At 41.5% G+C, this 24,847-nt stretch overlaps 1 protein-coding gene across 1 annotated transcript in view; it reads left to right on the forward strand.

Annotated features, from left to right (window-relative positions):
- The window catches only part of LOC129698838 (coiled-coil domain-containing protein 149-like), a 128,029-nt gene that overhangs the window by 42,850 nt on the left and 60,332 nt on the right, over positions 1-24,847 (forward strand). The window contains exons 2-4 of the mRNA XM_055638158.1: positions 3,762-3,923; positions 19,305-19,343; positions 20,522-20,629. Coding sequence (XP_055494133.1) covers positions 3,762-3,923; positions 19,305-19,343; positions 20,522-20,629 — 309 coding nt within the window. The remainder of the gene's footprint in view (positions 1-3,761; positions 3,924-19,304; positions 19,344-20,521; positions 20,630-24,847) is intronic.

The following is a 24,847-nucleotide window of genomic DNA, read 5'->3' on the forward strand; positions in this document are numbered from 1 at the left end:
ACACTAATTGGTATTATCTACAGATCCCCAAATAGTAGCTCAGATGTAGGGTGTAAGTTGCAGCAGGAGTTAAAACTGGCATGGAACAAAAGTAATGCCATTGTGGTGATGGGGTTTTCAATATGCAGGTAGACTGGGAAAATCAGGTTGGTTCAGGACCTCAAGAAAGAGAGTTTGTAGAGTGCCTCCGAGATGGATTCTTAGAGCAGCTTGTAATGGAGCCGACCAGAGAAAAGGCAATTTTGGATTTAGTGTTGTCCAATGAACCAGATATGATAAGAGAACTTGAGGTAAAGGAACCGCTTGGAGGTAGTGATCATAATATGATTAGTTTTAATCTGCAATTTGGGAACGAGAAGGTTAAATCGTAAGTGTCAGTGATGCAGTTGAACAAAATGTGGCTATGAAGGCATGAGAGAGGAGCTGGTCAAGGTAGTCTGGAAAGGGATCCGAGCAGGAATGACAGTGGAACAGCAATGGCAGGAATTTCTGGGCATAATCTGGAAGACGCAGGATCATTTCATTCCAAAAAGGAAGAAGGATTCAAAGGGGAATAGGAGGCAACCGTGACTGACAAGAGAAGTTAGGGATAGAATAAAACTAAAAGAAAAGATGTATAACACAGCAAAGAGTAGCCGGAAGCCAGAGAATTGGGAAACTTTCATAGGACAACAGAAGGAAACAAAACGGGCAATATGGGCTGAAGAGATGAAATACGATGGGAACTGGCCAGGAATGTAAAGAAGGACTGTAAAAGCTTCTTTAGATATGTTAAGGGAAAAAGAATAGCAAAGTCAAATGTGGGTCCCTTGAAGGCAGACGTGTGTGAAATTTATTATGGGGGAAAAAGGAAATGGCAGAAGAGTTGAATAGGTACTTCGCTAAGGAAGACACAAACAATCTCCCAGAAGTACGGGAGGACAGAGGATCTAAGGGGGTAGAGGAAATGAAAAATGTTTTCATTAGGCGAGAAATAGTATTGGGTAGGCTAATGGGACGGATAAATCCCCTGGGCCTGATGGTCTGCATCCCAGGGTCCTCAGGGAGGTGGCTCTAGAAATAGCGGACGCATTGGTGATCATTTTCCAATGTTCAATAGATTCAGGATCTGTTCCTGTGGATTGGAGGAAAGCTAATGTTATCCCACTTCTCAAGAAAGGAGCGAGAGAAAAAACGGGGAATTACAGACCAGTTAGCCTGACTTCGGTGGTGGTAAAGATGCTGGAGTCAATTATTAAAGAGGTAACAATGGGGCATTGGATAGCAGTAAAAAGATTAGTCCAAGTCAGCATGGATTTATGAAAGGGAAATCATGCTTGACTAATCTTCTGGAATTTTTCGAGGATGTGACACATAGAATGGATGAAGGGGGGCCAGTGGATGTAGTGTATCAAGACTTTCAGAAAGCCTTTGATAAGGTCCTGTACGAGAGACTGGTCTCATTTCTAATGTTCTTATTGATCAAGTAGTTGACAGTTGAATCACAATAATGTCAACAGTGTACTGGAGCTGTTCAGTATGCCTGCACGCATCACCATATAGTATAATATCTAATCAGCCAAGCTTGGTGAGTATAGATTTTTTTTGCTGTCTTGGCCCTCTATCTAAATTAACTTTATAGCCGTGTAGAAATGGTAATGAGACTCTGTTACAGTGGTTGGTCAAGTAAATTGATGTTCATTAAATAGAATGTTTTACTGTGTTTGAATAAAGAATTATGGACACGCAGGAGTGATTGCAACGCAGGAATCCCATCAAAACTTCTGATATTTCCTTGAAGCAGGAGTTTGAAGCTTGAATGGGTTTTAGCCTTCATTTTGAACCCCATGATTTTTCATTGTTATTCCGTTGTACGAGCAGACAACAGATGGAATGAGTCTGCTGGCTTCTACATCCATGGTGATTTCACAGTCGGGAATTAATTACTCCAGGCTTCTCACGGAATGATCAAGAATTAATGAACACAATTTATTACAGTAGTTGTATTGTGTGAATTGAAAAAGTGAGCGAACGTCATTTACCAACTTTCAGTCTTGCTAATCTACAATTGAAAAATATCAACCCTCTGACTTTTGACACAGGATTCAGTGAAATCTCCTTCCCATTTTTCTCCTATTTTTGAAAATAAAGAGTAGTCTGAATGAACTCTATCTATACCAGCTGGAGATTTTAAACTAGTATGAGTTATAGAGTCATGGAGTGTGGATACATGCCCTTCGGCACAACTAGCCCACTCTGACCAACATGCCATATCTACACGAGTCCCACCTGCCCCCGCTTGGCCCATAACCCTCAACACCTATCTTATTCATCTTCCTATCCAATTGTCTATTTCATGTTGTGATAGAACCTGCCTCAACTACCTCCTCCAGTAGCTCGTTCCATACACCCACCGCCCTTTGTGTAATAAAGTTATCCCTCAGGTTCCTGTTAAATCTTTCACCCCTCACTTTAAACCTGTATCCCTTGGTTCTCGATTACCCAACTCCGGCAAAAGACTGTGCATTTCCCCGAACTATTCTGGTTATATAGTCCATGAGATATTGTGGATGAAAAATCAACGCACATCCACTGTATCTGCAGCCTGACAGGGTCTGAAATTGACATGAATTAGGCTGAATTTCAACCGTGTGTGTGAGATTTTGTGCGCGTTGTAAGGATCACAGTGCCAGATCTGATGATTGTAAGGCCAAGTTCGTGGGTGGGTTCGTGGGGGACTGATCAAAGGAAGTCCTTTCTTCTTCCCCTGTGGAGGTGAGGTGGGATGTACATGGTCCAGTGGTAGCCAGGCCTGCCTGGGTACTTGGAAAGTAAAATTAAAACAATTGTGACCACTCACCATTCCCTGCTTTTTTCAAGGTGGTGGAGGGAACAGGTGTTTGAGTATTTACAGAGATCCTGAGCTGCCCGTTTCTCTTCCTTACCATCAGTATGTTACCAACATTAGAAGGGCAGGCATTCCCAGTGATTGGCATAGGAATTTAAAAATCATCCCTTGAAATGGCTCCCTCTTGACGTGGAGAAAATTCGATTTGTTTAATGGAAACATTAGTGGGTACATCCCAGCATTTAGCTTGGGTGTGCATTAACCGCCTATCATCTGTCTCTAGATGTTTTGTGCGTATGTGCTGAAGGCTTCGTTGATATTAGGTGCATTTGATTTTCTGTGACGTGGCACCGGTTTCAGGAATAAAAATGAGGGCAAGTGTTGCAGCATTTGAGGAAAATGTACTAGGATATTATTTCAAAAGGGCAGCACAGTGGCATATCAGGTAGAGCTGCTGATTCACAGCCACAGACCCGGGCTCGATGCTGACCACTCGTGTTGTTTGTGTAGAATTTGAATGTTTGTCGGTAACCGTGTCGGTCTCCTCCGGGTGCTCAAGTTTCATCCCATATCCCAAATATGTGCGGGTTTATAGGTTAATTGACCTCTTGTAAAAATGCCCCTGGTGTGTCGGGAATGGATGAGATGGTGGGATAATGGTGAACGGATGGATGAAGATTAGTGTGGACTCGACGGGCCGAAGGGCCTATGTTCATGTTGTATCTCTAAACTAAACAAAATATTTTAGTAGATAAAATAAGCTGCCTGTGGTATTATAATGCTCCTATTTATGCAAAAACTTCCTTAGCATATTTTAATAAACTGTTTTTGAAGCGTTCGAGAGAGAATTACTGCTTCTTTTGTAAATCTGAAATTTGATGATTTTTTTCTGTCCTTGACTTGGCCTAACTTCAAAAATGTTCTTCTGCTTCAGTATTTGATATGCAAAAGGAAGCTGGAGAGTAAGAAGGAAGCTCTATTGATTCTCTCCAAGGAACTTGATACATGTCAACAGGAACGGGATCAGTACAAACTAATGGCTAACCAGCTAAGGGAACGCCATCAATCACTGAAGAAAAAGTACAGGGAACTCATGGTAAGCTCCTATTTAAATATGCAAAATCTTCCTTACCAAACAGCATATTTTATTAAACTGCTTTTTGAAGTGTTTTCTCTTTTTTTGCCCAGAAGTTATGTCACTGAAAAATGTAAGCTGGCAAATAGTACAAAGAGGCAGAGAAGTTTAAGCACCTTTTCCCATAAACCTAATAAGCCTGTTTTGTACTGGAAATAATACGGAGCTTTTTATGCTTATATTTAATGCCTGTAAAATATATTATCTTATTGTTTGAATTAATCACATTTGTTACCAAACCACATCATTCGCATCATCCACAGATAAATTCTCTCATGCTTTATTCTCCATGCATGCTTGATAGCTAATGTTTGATAGCTAAAAAATATTGATTCCCGCTTCATCATAATAATCCTTCTCTTTAAAGCATAAACATTATTATAATTTCCATTTAAGATTGCCTTGGTTAAAAAGCACAGAATTAACAATAATTCACATTCTCCTTATTGTGTTCAGTAAAAAAAAAACTGAATAAAGATGAATTGAGGAATATCCATTCAATCCTCTTTAACAGTCAGTGGATTCTATTACAGACTCAAATCAACTCACTTAATCTTCTGAGATCAGTTCTCTGCTTCTAGAGGGTAAAATAAAAAGCTAACTGCTGTAGAATATCTAATCTTGTGCCCTACACTATATCCTAGACTGATTGTTTTTCTTGATGCATTTTTAATATCACAGCAGTCTTCAAATTATATTCCATGTAGTATTTTTGTTAACTGATCTAACATGGAAGGTATTTTTCATCACTGAGGGGAAGATAATGTGTAATCTTGTTTTACTGAGGGCTTAATGTTTTGGGTTTATGCAGAACAGCTTTACCATCATTAGATTTGACTTGTAAATCTCTGGTGGAGGTTGTTGAAAAACCAGGATGAAGCTAGATGGTTTTGGATAATTAACAATCCAAATAAAGCCCATTGTAGTCCATAGTTTCACCTGGAAATAACACACTGCAACATAAATGTGGCCTGCCATCATTAACATTTGGAAATATAGTTTTACTTTTAAAGATACAGCGTGCTACCAGGCCCTTCAACCCATCAAGTGCAGGCCAACCAATGATCACTGGTACACTAGTGCTATCCAACACACTAGGGACAATTTACAGAGGCCAATTAACCTACAGATCTGCACGACTTTGGGTTGTGGGAGGAAACCGGAGCACCCAGAGAAAAACCACGTGTTCACAGGGAGACGTGCAAACTCATCTGTAGGTTGACTGTAGTTGCCAGCAGTTGTCTGTCTTTTCACCATTTTATTTTTATTTTTAGTTAGTTAAAGTGTTTTGTTTGGAGGTCTAGACTTTTTTGTGTGGGAGGTGGGGGGGGGGGGGGGGGGGGGGGGAACTGCCTTTCAGGGTCCCTACCTGGTCGGACAGGCAGCTTTTCTCCGGGCTGCAGCTTCGACCCGTCCTCGCGGCCTACCAGCGGGCCTGGAGCAGCGTTTCCTGTTGCGGACCGCCCAAAACCTCGTCTTCGGTGGCGGCACAGTGCTGGAGCACTATCGTGGAGCGGGCGATGCCTTGCCTGGGTCGCCGCGCTGGAGCTCCGGTGAGCTGAGACCGCCGGATAAAACATCGCGGAGCTGCGGGACTGTGGAGCGGCCAGCTGCGGGCGGCGGCGCCGAGCTTTACACCGGAAGCCTGAGATCTCGCGACGAGATCGCCAGTTGTGGAGCTCCATCCAGCGCAGCCTTGTCGGTTTTGGAAGCTGCAGCCTCCAGTACGGAGGCGGCCGTTCCAGGGTTCCCATGCCGCTGTGAGGACTCTCCCGACGCCGGAGCACCACCACCCGGCGAGAACGGCAAGGAACATCAGGCCTCCGTATAGGCAACTGTGGAGGCCTCAATAGGCCCGACTATGGGTGAACTGGGGTTGGGGACTGGACTTTGTGCCTTCCCTCATGGTGGGAGCCATTGTGGGGGGATGTTCTTTGTGTTTAAGACTCTCATTGGTGTTATGTCTATTCTTTCTTTGTGTGCTGCAAAATGGCAAAAAGCATTTCACTTCATTACACCTCGGTGTATGTGAATGTGACCAATAAAATACCTTTGATACCTTTGATACCTTTGGTAAGTGCTTTCTTATTGAACCGCTCTATTGTGCCGCTCTCAAAGGTTAAGTCTAGTTCATCACGGGTTCCTATCTTGAACATTTACAATTTTTTAATGCATTCTTGCCTATTTCATCATCTTTACTTAGAAATTCCAGTGGACCAGTCTGTTTATATTTGACCAAATCACAATTGATAACTTATTGGAGCTGATGATAAAAATGTCACACAATTGGAAATTGACTTTAGCTGAAGTGAAATGCCATAAAAAACCTCTCCTGGTTGTTCCCTATTTTGTCACATCATTCTGGAAATTCATCCAGGTACCATCTAAAGTGATTCATCCTTGCGTGTCTAATGCCAATTCAGTGTCAGCTTCTTCCACTCCCTCATCTTCGTTCCCCCCTTCCCCTGAACCCAGGCTGGTTTTATCATGGAAAAGCAGCTCTATCTGGAGAGCTATTTTGTTGCTTTCAGCCTTGACTTTAATTACAGTGTCAATTATAATTGCATTCAATAATTACTGGAACCCATGTGTTCACTCGGTCTGAGCTTATTGATCAAGTGTGGTAGATTGCTGAATACTAAGTACGCAGCTTTTGTATTCTAATAATCTTTTCGTTGAGGCAACTTACCATTAGCAAAATTGTCAATGTAATTACCTATTCTATTTATCCCTGTTTTGGTTCTACATTGGAAGATGGAAAGCTCTTCTGACCGTCACATCAAGGTTTCCTTTGGCTTCTTATACTCAAGAGGACACCGTTCTAAGGCCAAGATACAGTCACAAAGCATAATATTTTTGTGTACAATAGAATGAAATATTTTTGAAAATGCATGGATCATTGGTTGCTTGATTTGATGTTTAGTTTAGTTTGGAGATACAGCGCAGAAACAGGTCCTTCGGTCCATTGAGTCTGCGTTGACCCACGATCACCATACACTAGCACTACCCTACATACACTAGGGACAATTTATAATGATACCAAGACAATTCATCTACAAACCTGTCTTTAGAGTGTGGGAGGAAACCAGAGATCCCGGGGAAAATCCACACGGTCACAGGGTGAACGTACAAATTCCGTACAGACAGGTCAGGATCAAATAGGTCAGGACCAAACCTGGGTCTCTGGTGCTGTAAGGCAACAACTGTACTACTGCGCCACTACTGCGACACATTGAAGGGCACATGTCAACCTGGGCGAGCCAAGGCGTACAAGGTATCCATCTTTTAGTTTTCATGCTATTGATGTTCTCTGACATCCCAATTTTCTCTCCAAACAAAACTCCCACCACATTCCCTTATCTTATTTTCCACATTCAACCCCAGCATCACAGAATGGCTACAGCATGGATGGAGCCCACACTACCCATCATTTCCATGTTGGCCCTATTTAAAAACAACATCCCTCTTTTGTAACTTGTCACACAGTTGGGCAACAGTTTAAAAAAAAATACTTATCCACATCCTGTTACGCGCTACGATTAAATCTGGCCATGTTTTTTGGTCCATGACCACTTGCTGCGTTAAAAGAGAAGTTATTCCTCATAATACATACAGTTCTTTTACCATCACCTAGACCCATCAATACCTTCAGTTTCTCTATCGATGTTAATAACTTTCAGTTTTTAATTTCTTCTCCCACCTCCTCTATTCCAATGAGAACAATCTCAGGTTCTCTGATTTGTCATTTAACTATATTGGTTAATATATTCTGCACCCTCTTGAATGTGTGGAATTCAGTGGCCAAACAAATGTTTTTTTAAATTACATCATGAGTTCTGTGCTCTTGCTTCTGATGCTTCCATTTATAAAACTCAGGATTTCTTCTAATGTAAAACACTCCTTTGGTACATGAGCCATACCATCCACTCCCCAGAGTAGATTTCCTTTCTGCTCTAAGTTGAACCCCAGTTCCTCTCTTCCAATTCTCCTATTGTTCACGTGCCTATACGTTTATGCTTGAATTCCCCTTTATGTTTGCTGCTGGTCTTCCTTATACCCTCAAGATCACTATTATCTGTTTTGTACCCTCTCTAATTCCCCTGTACATTTGCTCTTCAAAATCCTTCCTACAGAACAATTCCAGATATCTCTGGTGTATGCCTTCCACACTCTCATGTAACTCTCATCTTAAAACGCTATATAATTTCTATTTCCGTAACTGTTTATAGAGTCATACAGCATGGAAACAGGACTTTCGGCCCACGCCAACCAGTGGGCACCTATCCATGTTAATCGCATCCTCTAGCACTTGGCCTGTAGCCTTCTAGCCCTGGGCGATTTCAATGTTTGTCAAATGTTTTTTAAATGCGACCAGCAACTCCACTTCCAAAGCCACTTTGTCTCGGACATGGCAGTGCACTTTTTAGCAGGTAAAAAGTCACCACTGAGTGTCATAAAGATTTTATGTGGTGGTGGTGGAGTTGGGGTGAAGGGGGAAACCCCAGAATCGGATCCCCCGTCAACCTCTTACCCCTGGCTGCCCTTAAATATCCGTCCTCAAAATGTCTTAGTCACTTGTGGTAAAGCGGAAAACTTTCATGCAAAGCTCTACCCTATGTATACCATATTATAATTTCCGTCCATGCCTGAATCAAACCATTTTTACTATCCTCTGCTCTAGGGAAAACAGGCCCAGGCTCTCCAGTATCTCCCCATAACTGAAGCTTGAGCTGGCATTTGGAATTCCCAATTAGCACATCACATTTAAAAAAATTGCGTTTATTCCTGATTGCTACACTTGCCCTTAAGAATTAAAGCACAGTGATTGATATTTTATTCTCCATTATATTTAGCTTATTTTTACTTGGTTATATAGTAGTATAGTATACAGTCCAAACCCCATCTATTACACAGTGGCATCTTTCTTTGATGGCACTGAAACAAATATTTTTCTGCTGCTGGTTCACTTCATGAATATTACTGGTAATTATGTTGCACCAATTTAGTGGTAAGACAGGCCTTAATGAAGAAGTGGAGACAGCAGATACACAGGTAGTGTATAAGAAGGAACTGCAGATGTTGGAAAATCGAAGGTAGACAAAAGTACTGGAGAAGCTCAGCGGGTGCAGCAGCATCTATGGAGCGAAGGAAATGGGCAGCGTTTCGGGCCGAAACCCTTCTTCAGACAGTACATGGGTAGGATAGATTTAGAGGGATATGGCCAAACGCAGGCAGGTGGACGAGTGTCGTTGGTCAGCAGGGGCAAGTTGTGCCAAAGAGCCTGTTTCCATGTTGTATGACTCAGTGACTAACTGGTAACACTGAAGAAGTCAGACTGTTACTGTTGAAAGGAAGGGAGGGAATATTTCAGATTAATGCCTCTGTATCCACTGATACTGCTTGACCTGCTGAGTGTTTTTTGATTTGATTTTACATATCCAGAATCTGCAGTTTATGAATCTAGGCCTCTGTAGAAAGAAGAAAGTATTTCAATTTAGACCCCTGTCAAAAGTTAAAAAGTATCTCAGAAAGTATTTTTAATACCCTCACCCATCCACATATTGCCTCTTTAAAAAAAAAAGTTGGAATTAGAAAGCCACTCGAAACTTTACTGGTGAGAATGATCTATGTGTAAGACATTTGGATTCAGCTTGCATCGTGTAATAGAAATGCTTTATCTAGTAAAACTTGAGGCCCTCAATTATGAGATGCCGATGCAGTGCATATAATGCGCACAAATGAGTCATATGAATTCTGGTCATGCTTCACACTGCATGCAAATATTAACTTGAGTCCTGCTCATGTCATGGAAAGCTGCTTTATTCTCTTTTGAGACTGACTACACATCATACATTTTTAAAATCGGACATAATCAGAGTGTTGGTAATCCACACTATTTATGCACTGACATTTAATATAATTGTGCTGCATTCGATATTAGATCAGGAAAATTGCTTCAATTGCCAGGTAGAGTAAATGATTGGTATTTTTCTATTTTTAATAGTAACATTATTAAAATGGACTATTTTTTGATGATGAGAAGAAAAGCCACTGCATTGTTTATTTTATTATCTTGTTTACTTTGTTCCTCGGGGATCAAAAGGAAAATGACTTTCCACAATTGTTTTCCTAATTCTTTTCTACTTTTTAATTCCTTCCACATCCCTTCCATGATTTGATTAGTTCTCAGGCTATTTTAAACTGTGTTTAATGGGGCTAGTGAGTGCCTGGAGGAAATGGTGATGTGATTTGAAACGGGTAATTTTTAGCTTTAGGGCTTGGGATTGACTGGCATCTACTTTGATGTTCCTGGGATCTGTGGGAATCTTGGAATGGGAGGGTGTTTGGAGAGATGGGATGAAATGCAAGAACACTCCCAAGATGTGGGGGGAATCCGTGGTGTAACGTGGGATAGTGATTAGTGAACCCACATGTGCACAGAATGTGAGTTGTCAGAAAGATACTGAAAATACCCAAAAGATAATGAAGATGACTAAAAGAAACGGAATGTCACCTGTGAAAATACAAGTAAGAGTGGACTAAGAGCATTTAAGATCCCTAATGTTCAGCAGATGTATTGAGTGGAGGGAACATGGGGCAGGAAATGGGAGAAGAGAGCTTCTGTGAGAGGAGATAGGCGTCCAAGCCACATCAGAGCTGCTAGGTACAGTATTTATCTCTGTAGCACAAGGTGGGTCAGTGGGAAAATCGAGTGGCAAGTAAACAGGAAGCCAAAACGCCTGCTCGAGTTTGGGGTTGACCTCCTCCAAGATATTTGTTTGGTCTTTCAGGAGCAGGATTCAAGTTTCTGATCGTGCGTTCACATTGGCCACATACACTCCACTGCCATCTTCATCTGACTTCTCTTGGCAGCATCAATGGACAACCTTCCCTCTGGCCTCTAGTGATTTTCTTGTTCAGCCTCTGGCTTGATAATGGTCATAATGACACATATATTTCTGAAGGATGTACATCCTATCCTACTCGCTTCAGCCCTGGTGATGCCAATATCTGAGCTGCTGCTTTACAGGGTCTGGTGCCCAATGCCCTCAGTCCCTGCTGCCCCTCCTCAACACTTACTGTATAATACTTGTTGCTGTGTGCGATTGGATGTACGTACAATATTAAGTGAGTCTCTACCAAGAACTACAAGACACCAGGAAGAAAGTAATAACAAAAAGTTCATGGTGCTTATATGCCTCCCTTCTTGAGGGACAGCAGCATATTGAGAGAGGATTTACCTGATCATACTGCCTAGATCCCTTGTACTGTTTCAGTTCAGAGGAAAGGGTTCTATCTGAAATTTGACTGTCCATTTCCCTCCACAGATGCTGCCTAACCTTCTGAGTTTCTCCAGCTGGTTGTTTGAATCTGATTCAAGCATTACTTACATAAATACACAAGTAATTGTATGATATTATTTTCTGCCATAAAAATGATATATTAAGTTAATAGCATGCTCATTTAATATAGTGGCTCTTATTGTACCTTAACTAAAGATATTTCTTTAAGAATTTAATTTACTTTAGTTTGGAGATACAGTGTGAAACAGGCCCTTCGGCCCACTGATTTCATGCCGACCAGCAATCACCCGTATACTACTTCTATCCTACACACCAGGGCCAATTTTTTTTAACGGAAGCCAATTGACCTACTAAACTGCATGTCTTTGAAATGTGAGAGGAAACCGGAGCTCCCGGAGAAAACCCACGTGGTCACAGGGAGAACGTGCAAACTCCGTACAAACTTCACCCTTTGTCAGGATCAAACCCAGGTTTCTGGAGCTGTAAGATAGCAACTCTACCACTGTGCTGCACCTAATTTATTTTACAATAATTATTCATGTTCACAGAGTCAGTACAATTGTGTTGGTGGCAGTGCAAAACAGAAAGTACACAGTTAAAGACTAAAATATAAGATCAGACTGAAAATGCCCCATTTCTTGATGTGTACTCTGTACTCTGTTATTTAAGTACTATGCCAAGTGCATCAGAACTGAGAATGTACTATAACCATAAAATCTAAAGTGTGTTTGTGGTATTGGAGAAGTTAAGCAATCAGCAAGATTGGTTTCAAGTAAAATTGCTTTAATTAGGTTGAATTGTTTATTTCACATTGTGGGTACATTTCTGCAAGATTGGGAATGTGCCCAAAACCTGCTGCACAATCCTCTTTTGCTTCCTTTGCGACCTACTTCCCTCATTAAACTTATTTTTGTGCATTTTGTGAGAGTGTTTTTAATGATTAACAGTAACTGGTGCAACTTAACATCTCACTTGAGAATCAGCATCCATGGTAGAAGTAAATAACTAAATAAGCATACTCCCCCCCAACTCCGTTTTCTTTTCTCTTAACATTTTACAGAATCTAACCAACTTCCCTCAGATTAGATTCCCTATTTTGTCTTGAGAGCCCAGATTGTTACAGCAAATAGACTAAATCTCTTTTATGCTATATTTTATCTACTCGATCACTTACAACTTTTTATTAAAGTAAAAAGGGCCTGTCACACTTACGCAACTTTTTTGGCGACTGCCGGCACCTGTCATAGGTCGCTACAGGTCGCTGAAAAATGTCAACGTGTTGAAAATCCAGCAGCGACCAGAACAAGGTACGACTCTTTGGGCAACTACTCACAACCATACAGACATGTCGCCAGGGTGTCGCCTGAATGGTCGTGAGCAGTCTCCTCAGTCGCGCAAAGTGTCGCAGCATCTTTCTGGTCACCGGTGAATTTTCAACATGTTGAACATTTTCGCCGACCTGCAAAGACCTATGACGGGTGCCGGCAGTCACGAGAAAGTTGCGTAAGTGGGACAGGCCCTAAAGGGTGAATTTGCATGGTAGTATCTTAGTTTGCTTTGTAATAATTAGGTGGGGTGGGGGAGAGAGGATCGAATAATAAGACCAAAGTCATGGCATTGTAGAGCAGCATGATGTTATGTTAAACAAAACCTGAAGGTTCACATCTGATCCATGCTTTTTTGAAGCAGTATCTGAAATGGAAAGCATGAACTAACAATGCTCCTATTGAGCAACTCGCATGATCAGCTACTTACTTCTGCACATTGGGAGGGAAGAGTTTGAACGGCATGTCCTTCACAAGACACAGGAGCAGAATTAGGTCATTGGGCCCATCGAGTCTACTCCACACTTGATCATGGCTGATCTATTTTTCCCGTCCACCTCATCCTCCTGCATTCTCCCTGTAACCTTTGATGCCCTTCCTAATCCAGAACCTATCAATCTCCGCTTTAAAAACATCCAATGACTCGGCCCCCACAGCCACATGTGGTAATGAATCCCATAGATTCACTGCCCTCTGGCTAAAGAAATTCCTCCTTATCTCCATTCCAAAGAAATGCCTATTTATTGTGAGGCTGTGCCCTCTGGTCCTCTAGATTCTCCCACTACTGGAAACATCCTTTCCATATTCACTCTATCTAGGCCTTGAAACGAGATCCCCCTCATCCCTCTAAACTCCAATGAGTACAAATCCATTATACGTTAACCCAATCATCCCTGGGATCATTCTCGTAAACCTCCTCTGGACCTTCTCCAACGCCAACACATACGTCCTCAGAAATGGGGCCCAAAACCACTCACAATATTCCAAATTTGGCCTGACCAGCACATGATAAAGCCTCAGCACTACATCCTTTCTTTTATATTCTAGTCCTCTAGAAATGAATGCGAACGTTGCACTTGCCTTCTTTACTACCAAACCAACCTGCAAAAATTAACCTTTTGGGAATCCTGTACCAGCACTCGCAAGTCTCTTTGCACTTCCAATTTTTGAATCATCTCCCCATTTAGAAAATAGCCTATGCCTTTATTCCTGCATGACTGTACACTTTGCTAAGCTGTATTCAATTTACACCTTCTTTGTTCATGCCCCCAACCTGTCCAAGTCCTTCTGCAGACACCTGCTTCCACAACACTACCTGCTCCTCCACCTATCTTCATATCATTCACAAACGTAGCCACAAAGCCATCAATTCCAGCCCTTGCATTTGAATAGACTGTCAAATGCTCACTGAGTTGTTTACTCACAATTGAAAAAACCTGGACGCACTGCAGTTCGCTTACCGCCACAACAGATCAACGGTGGATGCGATCTCGCTGGCCCTCCACTCCGCACTGGACCACTTGAACAACAAAAACTCGTATGTCAGGCTGTTATTCATCGATTACAGCTCGGCATTCAACACAATTATCCCCTCCAAACTGGTTACCAAACTCGCAGAACTGGGTCTCTGCGCATCCCTCTGCAACTGGATCCTCGACTTCCTCATCCACAGACCACAGTCTGTTCGTATTGGTGGAAATGTGTCAGCCTCGATAACAATCAGCACGGGAGCACCTCAAGGCTGCGTGCTCAGCCCCCTGCTGTACTCGCTCTATACCCATGACTGCGTAGCCAACCACAGTGCGAACTCCATCATCAAGTTCGCTGACGACACCACGGTTGTGGGACGTATCACTGATGGGGATGAGTCAGAGTACAGAAGAGAGATTGAGCAACTGTCCATATGGTGCCAGCGCAATAACCTGGCCCTCAACACCAGCAAAACCAAGGAACTGATTGTGGGCTTTGGAAGGAGTAGGAGGGGGACCCACAGCCCCATTTATATCAATGGGTCGATGGTTGAAAGGGTCAAGGACTTCAAATTCCTGGACGTGCACATCTCTGAAGATCTTTCCTGCTCCGAGAACACTAACGCAATTATCAAAAAAGCTCATCAGCGCCTCTACTTCCTGAGAAGATTACGGAGAGTCGGTTTGTCAAGGAAGACTCTCTCTAACTTCTACAGGTGCACAGTAGAGAGCATGCTGACCGGTTGCATCGTGGCTTGGTTCGGCAATTTGAGCGCCCTGGAGAGGAAAAGACTACAAAAAGTAGTAAACACTGCCCAGTCCATCATCGGCTCTGACTTTCCTTCCATCGAGGGGATTTATCGCAGTCGCTGCCTCAAAAAGGCTGGCAGTATCATCAAAGACCCACACCATCCTGGCCACACACTCATCTCCCTGCTACCTTCAGGTAGAAGGTACAGGAGCCTGAAGACTGCAACAACCAGGTTCAGGAATAGCTACTTCCCCACAGCCATCAGGCTATTAAACCTGGCTCGGACAAAACTCTGATTATTAATAACCACTTTCTGCTATTTGCACTTTATCAGTTTATTTATTCATGTGTGTATATATTTATATCATGATATATGGACACATTTATCTGTTTTGTAGTAAATGCCTACTATTTTCTGTGTGCTTAAGCAAAGCAAGAATTTCATTGTCCTATACAGGAACACATGACAATAAACTCACTTGAACTTGAACAGCATCTGGAGTGAATTAACTAAGGACTGGCAATATCTATGGATAAACCACCATAGCACAAACCTTAGGAATTAAGAAGACTTTTTGAATCAAATAAATGAAGTGACAGAAAATGGAAACCAGAAGAAACTATGAACATGAAAGGACTAAAACGAGAAAACAATTAATATAACACAAAGGAGCAAATGAAAATCTGCTGCAAAGTAGGTATAGGGATGCAACAAGACTGGTAAAAAAAAACCTATGATGGAAAGGATAAGAATGGAAAGACAATAGTGAACATTTGACGAAGCATGGTAAAACAAATAGGTGAGATAAGATTCAGTAAACCAACTAATGTTGGCATTGAAGATAGACACAGAAAGCTGAAGTAACTCAGCGGGACAGGCAGCATCTCGGGAGAGAAGGAATGGGTGATGTTTTGGGTCAAGACCCTTCTTCAGATTGGTTAGGGATAAGGGAAACGAAAGATATAGATTGTGATGTGGAGAGATAAAGAACAATGAATGAAAGATATGCAAAAAAATTAACAATGATAAAGGAAACAGGCTATTGTAAGCTGTTTGTTGGGTGAAAATGAGACGCTAGTGCGATTTCGGTGGGGGAGGGATAGAGAGTGAAGGAATGCCAGGGCTACCTGAAGTGAGAGAAATCAATATTCATACCTCTGGCTTGTCCAATGCCAAAGCGAAATATGAGATGATGTTCCTCCAATTTGCATTTAGCCTCACTCTGACAATGGAGGAGACCGAGGACAGAAAGGTCTGTGTAGGAATGGGAAGGAGAATTAAAGTGTCTGGCAACCGGGAGATCAGGTAGGTTCAGGCGGGCTGAGCGAAGGTATTCCATGAAACGATCGCCCAGTCTGCGTTTGGTCTCGCCGATGTATAAGAGTCCACATCTTGAACAACGGACACAGTAGATGAGTTTGGAGGAGGTGCAAGTGAACCTCTGCCTAACCTGAAAGGACTGTCAGGGTCCCTGGACAGAGTCGAGGGAGGAGGTAAAGGGACAGGTGTTGCATCTTCTGCGATTGCAGGGGATGGTACCTGGGGAGGGGGTTGTTTGGGTTGGAAGGGATGAATTAACCAGGGCATTGCGGAGGGAACGGTCTCTGAGGAAGACGGAAAGGGGTCATGGGAAAATGTGGCTAATGGTGTGATCCCATTGGAGGTGGCGGAAATTTTGGAGGATTTTGTGTTGCATGTGACGGCTGATGGGATAGAACTAGGGGGCTAGAGGGACCCTGTCTCTTGGTACGACCTGGGGGATGGGGAGCAAGGGCGGAGCTGCCGAGGAAATTCGGAGTACCGAGGAAACACGAGTGAGGGGCTCATCCCTAAACAATGAGGACATCTGGACCCGAAACATCACCTATTTCTTCCCTCCAGATATGCTGCCTGTCCCGCAGTTACTCCAGCTTTTTGTGTTTATCTTCAGTTTAAAACAGCATCTGCAGTTCCTTCTTACTCATGTTGGTATTGCATGTGCATTAAAACATAATAGGGCCAAATTCAGAAGTGTCTAAGAAAAAGAGCAGTGTGATCACATATAATGTGATTGTTTTACTGGTATTGAGGGCAGTGCAGCAAACCAACTTCACACCACTAATTGCTAATTTCAAAATCTGGTCAGTGATATCAGGGTTATAGACTGCAAGCATCAGATCTAAATTGAGATGAGTTTATTGTCATACACACGAGGGTGCAATGAAATTCCTTCTTCTCATGAAGCTCGCTCAGTAAACAATATATCTACCGTATTGATAAATATAATAATCAATACAAATGCAGATAGAAAGATTGTGCAAGATTGTAGTGTTGGTCAAAGCAGTGACAAAAATTATCAAAGTACAAAGTAGAATAACTGACAGGTGGAGATAATCATATAACCATATAATAACCATATAACCATATAACAATTACAGCACGGAAACAGGCCATCTCGACCCTTCTAGTCCGTGCTGAACACATAATCTCCCCTAGTCCCATATACCTGCGCTCAGACCATAACCCTCCATTCCCTTCCCATCCATATAACTATCCAATTTATTTTTAAATGATAAAAACGAACCTGCCTCCACCACCTTCACTGGAAGCTCATTCCACACAGCTACCACTCTCTGAGTAAAGAAGTTCCCCCTCATGTTACCCCAAAACTTCAGTCCCTTAATTCTCAAGTCATGTCCCCTTGTTTGAATCTTCCCTACTCTCAGTGGGAAAAGCTTTTCCACGTCAACTCTGTCTATCCCTCTCATCATTTTAAAAACCTCTATCAAGTCCCCCCTTAACCTTCTGCGCTCCAAAGAATAAAGCCCTAACTTGTTCAACCTTTCTCTGTAACTTAGTTGCTGAAACCCAGGCAACATTCTAGTAAATCTCCTCTGTACTTTCTCTATTTTGTATAAGAGTAGAAGTATGTGGCAGCACCTCTAGGAATGGATTGAATGAGATGATTTGTTCAGGAGTCTGATAGCAGCGGGAAAGAAGCTGTTTTAAAGTCTGGACGTCCAAGCTTTCAAGCTCCTCTATCTTTTCCCAGAAGGTAGAAAAGAGAAATGGAAATGGCCTGGCAGTCAGGCATCCTTCATGATACTGCGAGCTGGCCTAATGCAGCCCACTGTAAAGATGGTTTCAATGGAAGTGCATGGGTACTCCAGGTACTCCAGTTTCCACCCTCATGCTAATGATGCGAAAGTTGGTTAATTGGCCACTGTACATTATCCACTGTATTTAGATCAGCGGTAGAACCCGAGGGGAGTTAATGGGAGTATGGGAAGATTTAAAAATGGCTTTCATATAGAATTTGTGAAAATGGGTGATTGATAGTCGGTTTGGACTTGGTGAGCCAAGTTGGGCCTGTTTCCATGCTACATCTCTCCCTGCATCTATAAGCTTGCTCTCTTTCACCTCTTTCTCAAGGTTCCCTTTCTCAGCTACTTGCCTTTGGAGTTCCAGGAGCACTTATGTCAAGAATACATATTTACTTAGGCCCCCTTCGGTCATGGCTGACCATGGGTGCCTCCAGGGTGTTATTCCCAGTATGGAGGACGCCTGTGCTTGACTTTGTTTAAGGTGGGGAGACTGGTGCACAGACAGCCACCTCACGGTCCTTGACAGATCTGGGTCCGGATCCAGTGGCATGGAGTCCAAGACGACCGGAGACCCTTTTCTGCTGCAACCTTTATCCGCCTTCCCAGCCGTTGTGACGCTCCACTAAGGTCAGCCATCATCCTCCGCCTGTTCCACCGTTGAGGTCTTGATTGGATTGCTCTTTTTCAGAGACCTCCTTCTCTACCTTATCGCCATGGGTGGCCCTACCAGGTGCATAGCTCCAGACGGCATCGATCTCAGGTCCACACAAGCTTCTCCACCACGACAAGGTGACAATCCACAGAGAGCCTATGTCATCCCATTACAAACAAATACATAGGTTATACCAATCATAATGTCTTATTGCCTGTTATGCGCAACAAATTATTTGCCACTGCATGAAATATTTATCTGAACAGATTTTTTTGTGTGACTTAGTATTTATGGATTTTCCATCTTTATACTTCATTAATTTTGTACTTGGAAGAATGGATATAATTTTGCTTCCAGATTTCCATTTATAAATGACATGCAAATAATGTTCGCTGAAAAATCTGATGCAAAAGACTCTTGTAGTTCATTGCAATTCCTCTTCTTGGGGAATTTCTTTGACACCATTGTTACATGTTTTGTGATACAACTGAGATTAAAAAGCCCAAAGCTAAAGCACTGCGTATCGTACACCTTCTTAACCTACAACTCATTTACTTGGAATCTATTGACAATCATCCAGCATTATTTGATCTGCTTTCACAGATGGAATAAACTCATGCAACAAAGAACATTGAAAAATACAAATGAAAATGATGTTAATAGCAATTGAATATTGTAGCTGAAGGGTTTGACAGATGCTGCTTTTATAATGACATGTGAAAGGAGTTGATTGTTTCAATTTTTTTAAACTCCATAGGATGGTGATCCTACACTTCCTCCAGAAAAACGGAATCAGGTAAGATGAAAGATAATAGAACTACTTTTGACAAAATCCAGTTTATTGTGGCTGTAATTCCATTGCATAATTAGATGCAGCACCAATTTCACAAAAGTGAACTAGACACAGCATGCATCAAATGGGAATAAGCCTTACCTAGCATTTGAAATAAATGCTAGCTGTGATCAAATTTGCTACCAATTGAGTTCCTAGGATTAAACATGAGCACGGCTTGTAATTGAATGCTAATGAAAAAGGACCTCTAGCTGGAAAATTACAAGCCGGGATTGCACATCGTCTGAATTTAAATTGGAAATAAATAGACCCACGAAACATTCAAAAATATATATTTTCATTTTCTAAGATAAATTAATTTTAAAAACAGGAACCTCCTCTTTCAGCATAAGTAGTAAATTGGGAAACATGTTTTATAGATGAGATCTTTCACTTTGATTTAAAATCTATAAAAGCATGGAGAGTATTTGGTGTTGATACGTATTTGGTGATGATACTGGCTGTTTTGTTGATGCTGACTTCTGATGACTCATTTTGCCAATATTAGTACACACTTTGGACTCTGAACACTCATTTATCTTTATAAAGTCCCTTTTGTCATGATCCATAATCATAATCGTAGTTTATTAGCCAAGCATGTTTTGCAACATACGAGGAATTTGATTTGCCATACAGTCAAACCAAAAAAGCAACAAGATACACAACCACATAAAAATGTAACATAAACATCCACCACAGCGGCTCCTCCACATTCACCAATGTGATGGAAGGCAATAAGTTTTCTCTTCTTTCCTCCTTTCCTCCCGCGGTCGAGGGAGTCGAACCATCCGCACCCATCCGATCCCACGTCGGAAGTTCCCGCATCGAAAGAACATGCTATTTCATTCTGACTTTAGCTGCGTCTGTTAGCATTAATTTTATAATTAGAGCTTTTCCAGAAAAGGCAACTCAGTACATTCTTAATTGTTAACTTTCAGTTATAAGTATTTCACATTATGTTTTGTGCTATTTGTTAGTTATTCCACTATAAATCTTGAATTAAATAAATCACATTGCCATTGATTTTTGTCTGTGTGGGATGAGAAAAAACACCTTCGAAGCTGAAGATAAAAAAGATTTTGTCACAAGTGAGCAATTATAGCTAGGAACTAAATGAACTCAAACTGCATTTTGTTCCCCAGGCAAACTTGGCACAGCTACTGAGTAGTTCTCGAGAGCGGAATAAACAACTCGCAGAGGAAATCAAGGAAATCCAGCAGAGACTGGCTGAAGCACAGGGTGATAACAAGGTATAGTTTATGAGGATGGCTGGTGACAGTCAAAATAAAATCATGTCTCATCTGCCTGAAACCAGTCAGGGAAAGGGAAAAAAGCCCTTAATCCACAATAATAATAGTGACAATCAAAGCTGCATTTTTTTTTTAAGTTGCACGAGAGAAGTTTGTGTGATCGAAAAAAGATGAGAAATAAATTACTATGGCTCTGCAAGTGATTAAAATGTTCCAGTTGACTAGTTTATGTTATTAGAAGCAGTATGCATCTCAGTCCAATAAACATGCTCATTTACTTGTTGGGAACTGTCAGAAATTCACTCTCGGTTGCTGGAATGTTCAAGTGCTTCAACTGCACTGTTGTCAGTATCTCCCTTCAGCTTTGCTGAACCTTACAGCCCATTTGCTTAATTTGGATAACTGATTGAATGCTGCCAACAATTCTGTTGGAACTTGCCTTCTGATGATTGTGTAAAGAACTTGCAAGTTTCCCTCTTTAAAGAAGAAACGACTGGAAAAATTAAAAAATATATATGAGTTACCAAAAGAAACGAACAATTATGCATTCAGTCTGTGTCATGAGTGGGTAGTCCTCTTCACTGGCAGCAGATGTGAGAAATTTGGATGCACCCTTCATCTGATACCAGAAAATTGTAGCCTGTTCATCTTCACATTTCTAATGTCCATGAGCATTAAGCTCCTTGTAAGAAAATTATCCCAATCGATGTAAGCTTTCCAAACATGGTATAACTTAATATTACAGTGAATTCATTGAATGGAAACCCATTACACCTATATCTGTAAACTCTTTGGAGGTCAAGGGAATTTTCACTGGGAAAATGTGCCCTTCTTAGTTAACGGGTCATTGACTGCTCTCTGTTCATTCTCCCAGTTTGTCACATTACAAATTTGTATTTATTAACTTTGGGTTAATAGACCCATCATTGCCTTTTTAAAGCAGGAACTACATGTATTTGCAATTGAATGAAATCCTAACAATGCTATGCATTTCTGCCATATCTTTCTTTGCTGGACTTCACCAGTCGGCTGAATGGAATTGGTGGTCTTCGTCTTCTACCTTGTCAAGTAATCTGCCCAATGTTAATCCCCAAATCTTTAAGGATTCTGGATATAGTAAATTCATTTAATAATGTAACCAATAACTTTCTTGTTGCTTTTACCCTTCAAGGGCTCTTTTAGTGCCTTGCTGCTGTAAGACCTTTGTAATATCTTGTCTAATATTTTTAGCTGTGCTCATCTCAATTGTCCTCTTTCATATTTTAATATCTTTTTTAACATGATTTAGTAAATTATTTTCTTCCTTCTTGAGTTTGTTCTTCCCTCAGGACTCAGTTTGTGTTTTTATAAATATTCGCTTTTAAATTTAATTAATTATTTCTGAGAATCACTGCTTAATATGCATACTTTTTTCTTAACAATAAACACCTTGCAGATATAATATTCTTGAAGTCTTTAATATTCCCACACCGAAGTATCTTTCAGTACCATTCTCCAATTTTAGTTCTCTCTTCAAACATAAAAAAATGTATGCATTTTAAAAAAAATGTAGGGACCATTCTTGAACCTGTTCTGCCATTCATCTTGGCTATGTCTGATCAGTATAGTAGCTTTATCTAGAAACATTTACCCTCTTGTCTTGTTTTCTTCTTCCTTCTAATAAGCTTTACAAATTTTTGTGTGGTTCCTTAATTAGTCAACTCTGACAAAAACGTGTAAAGATTTAAAAAAAAAAATTAAATTGACCTAATTTCATCAATTTTTGAAGAGATCCAGGTTTTCATTATTCATGGGCAACACAGTGGTGGTGCAGCTGATAGAGTCGCTTCTTCACAGCACCAGAGACCTGGTTTCAATTCTGACCTCGGGTACTGTCCGTGTGGAGTTTGCCTGTTATCCCTGTGACCACATGGGTTTCCTCCTAGTTCTCCGAATTACTCCCTCATCCCAATGATCTGCAGTTTTGCAGCCTAATTGGCTTTTGAAAATTGCCTCAAATGTGCAGGGAGTGGGTGAGGAAGTGGGACAACTTAGAACTTGTGTGGATGGGTGATCGATGGGCAGTGTGGACTCAGTGATCCAAAGGGCTAGTTTCCATGCTGCATTTCTAAGCTAAACTGAACTTTATGTGAAGATGTGCTTTCCAACAGCTCTCTTGAATACTCTAGCTTTGCTTTTATGGCTCTGCCCTCTTGTTCTTGCCAGAGTGAGTCCCACCACAAAATGGAGGAGCAGCTCGTATTTTGCTTGGGTAGTTTACACCCCAGCGGTATGAACATTGACTTCTCCAATTTCAGCTAGTCCATGCTTTCTCCCTCCTTCCCCTCCCCTTCCCAGCTCTCACACAGCCCACTGTCTCCGCCTCTTCCTTTCTTCTTCCCGCTCCCCCCCCACCCCCACATCAGTCTGAAGAAGGGTCTCGGCCGAAAACGTCACCTATTCGTTCGATCCATAGATGCTGCCTCACCCGCTGAGTTTCTCCAGCATTTTTGTCTACCTTCGATTTTTCCAGTATCTGCAGTTCTTTCTTAACAAAAAATTTATATATCCTGATCCTCATTAGTGGTAACTTCCTGATCATTTATGATATTATTCTTCAGAAGTTTGATATTTTTTCCTTTGGATGTCTTTCTGATCACTTGTTAGATTGAGAGCATGTGTACAAATTTGCACACCCTTTAACATTACATGGAAACATAGAAAATAGGTGCAGGAGTAGGCTATTCGGCCCTTTGAGCCTGCACCGCCATTCAATATGATCATGGCTGATCCATCCAACTCAGTATCCTGTACCTGCCTTCTCTTCATACCCCCTGATCCCTTTAGCCACAAGGGCCACATTTAGCTCCCTCTTAAATATAGCCAATGAACTGGCCTCAACTACCTTCTTTAGCAGAGAGATCCAGAGATTCACCACTCTCTGTGTGAAAAATGTTTTTCTCATCTCATTAATAACAAACAAAATCACAGCTCAGTTTGGGATTACAAAGTGTTGTTACATTTCCATCCTGTGCATTGGATGCGACCATACTCAACCTGCCCATCCCCAGACTTCAGCTCCTGTGCAATTCCTGCAGCAGCAGTAGTCTGCTGAAGCTTCCCATGGTAAATGGCACTTCCAGGTCTGTTATCCAGCTGTTATCAGGCTACTCCAGCTGTTATCATGCAACTGAACCATCTTATCTCAACCAGAGAGCAGTCCTGAACTACCATCTACCTCACCGGGGACCCTTTGACTATCTTTGATCGGACTTTACTGGCTTTACCTTGCAATAAACGTTATTCCTTTACACAGCGAATGGCTCGATTGTAATCATGTATTGTCTTTCCGCTGGCTGGTTAGCACGCAACAAAAGCTTTTCAATGTACCTCGGTACATGTGACAATAAACTAAACTGAAACTGAACTGAGGTCTAATGGCCATCAATACCCTGTGATGCAACTGACCCTTCGGTGGTCCACAAGTGATGGTTATATGCAGGGTGGTCCACAAGTGATGACTGACCAAGCCTCAGACAGTGGATCCTGAGACCTCCCCCCGAATCAACCCGATAGATAACCTTTGGCCTTTGTAACTACATCTGAACCTCTCATAATCAGACGTTTTAAAAAGGGTGAATATTATTGATAATTATAATTTTAAGTTCTTTAAAAATGACAAGAAATAATAGATTTATTAACTGACGTATATCTTGATAAATAAAGCCCCACTTGAATTTTGGGTTGAGCTTCAAAACTGAAGCTGAGTCAAGGCTAAGTTGGGTAAAACTTCAGCATGCCCATCTTTAAATTTAATTGTGATAATTTGAATTATTCAGGAGGCACATTAATTTTTGAGGTGCAAACATACTCTTTACACTTCTCGAAGCATACCTTTTGAATATTTTACTTTGATAACTTTAAGTTCCTCATTACACTGTGGTTCATGTTTCAATCCTAGAACGTGATTAGCTTAATTTATTTGCCCTGGTGCAGGAGCAATGAGATTGGGACCTGTGTATGCAGAGCAGGAGCTCTTAGAATGCCTGAGAGGAACCTAAGAGACACTAGTATTGGATGTGTGTCGAATGATCCAGCCCACTGCAGTCAAGGCCTAACTTTCCAGAATGAGCAATGTTGTGGGACCTTGACAATAAATGAATGAAAACCATTCATTAAAACAAAAGGAACCAAACCACTTAGCTTCACTGACCTTCTTCATTCAGGTCAGCAACCCCG

The sequence above is a fragment of the Leucoraja erinacea genome, chromosome 1 (assembly GCF_028641065.1).
Source record: "Leucoraja erinacea ecotype New England chromosome 1, Leri_hhj_1, whole genome shotgun sequence".
Lineage (NCBI taxonomy): Eukaryota > Metazoa > Chordata > Chondrichthyes > Rajiformes > Rajidae > Leucoraja > Leucoraja erinaceus.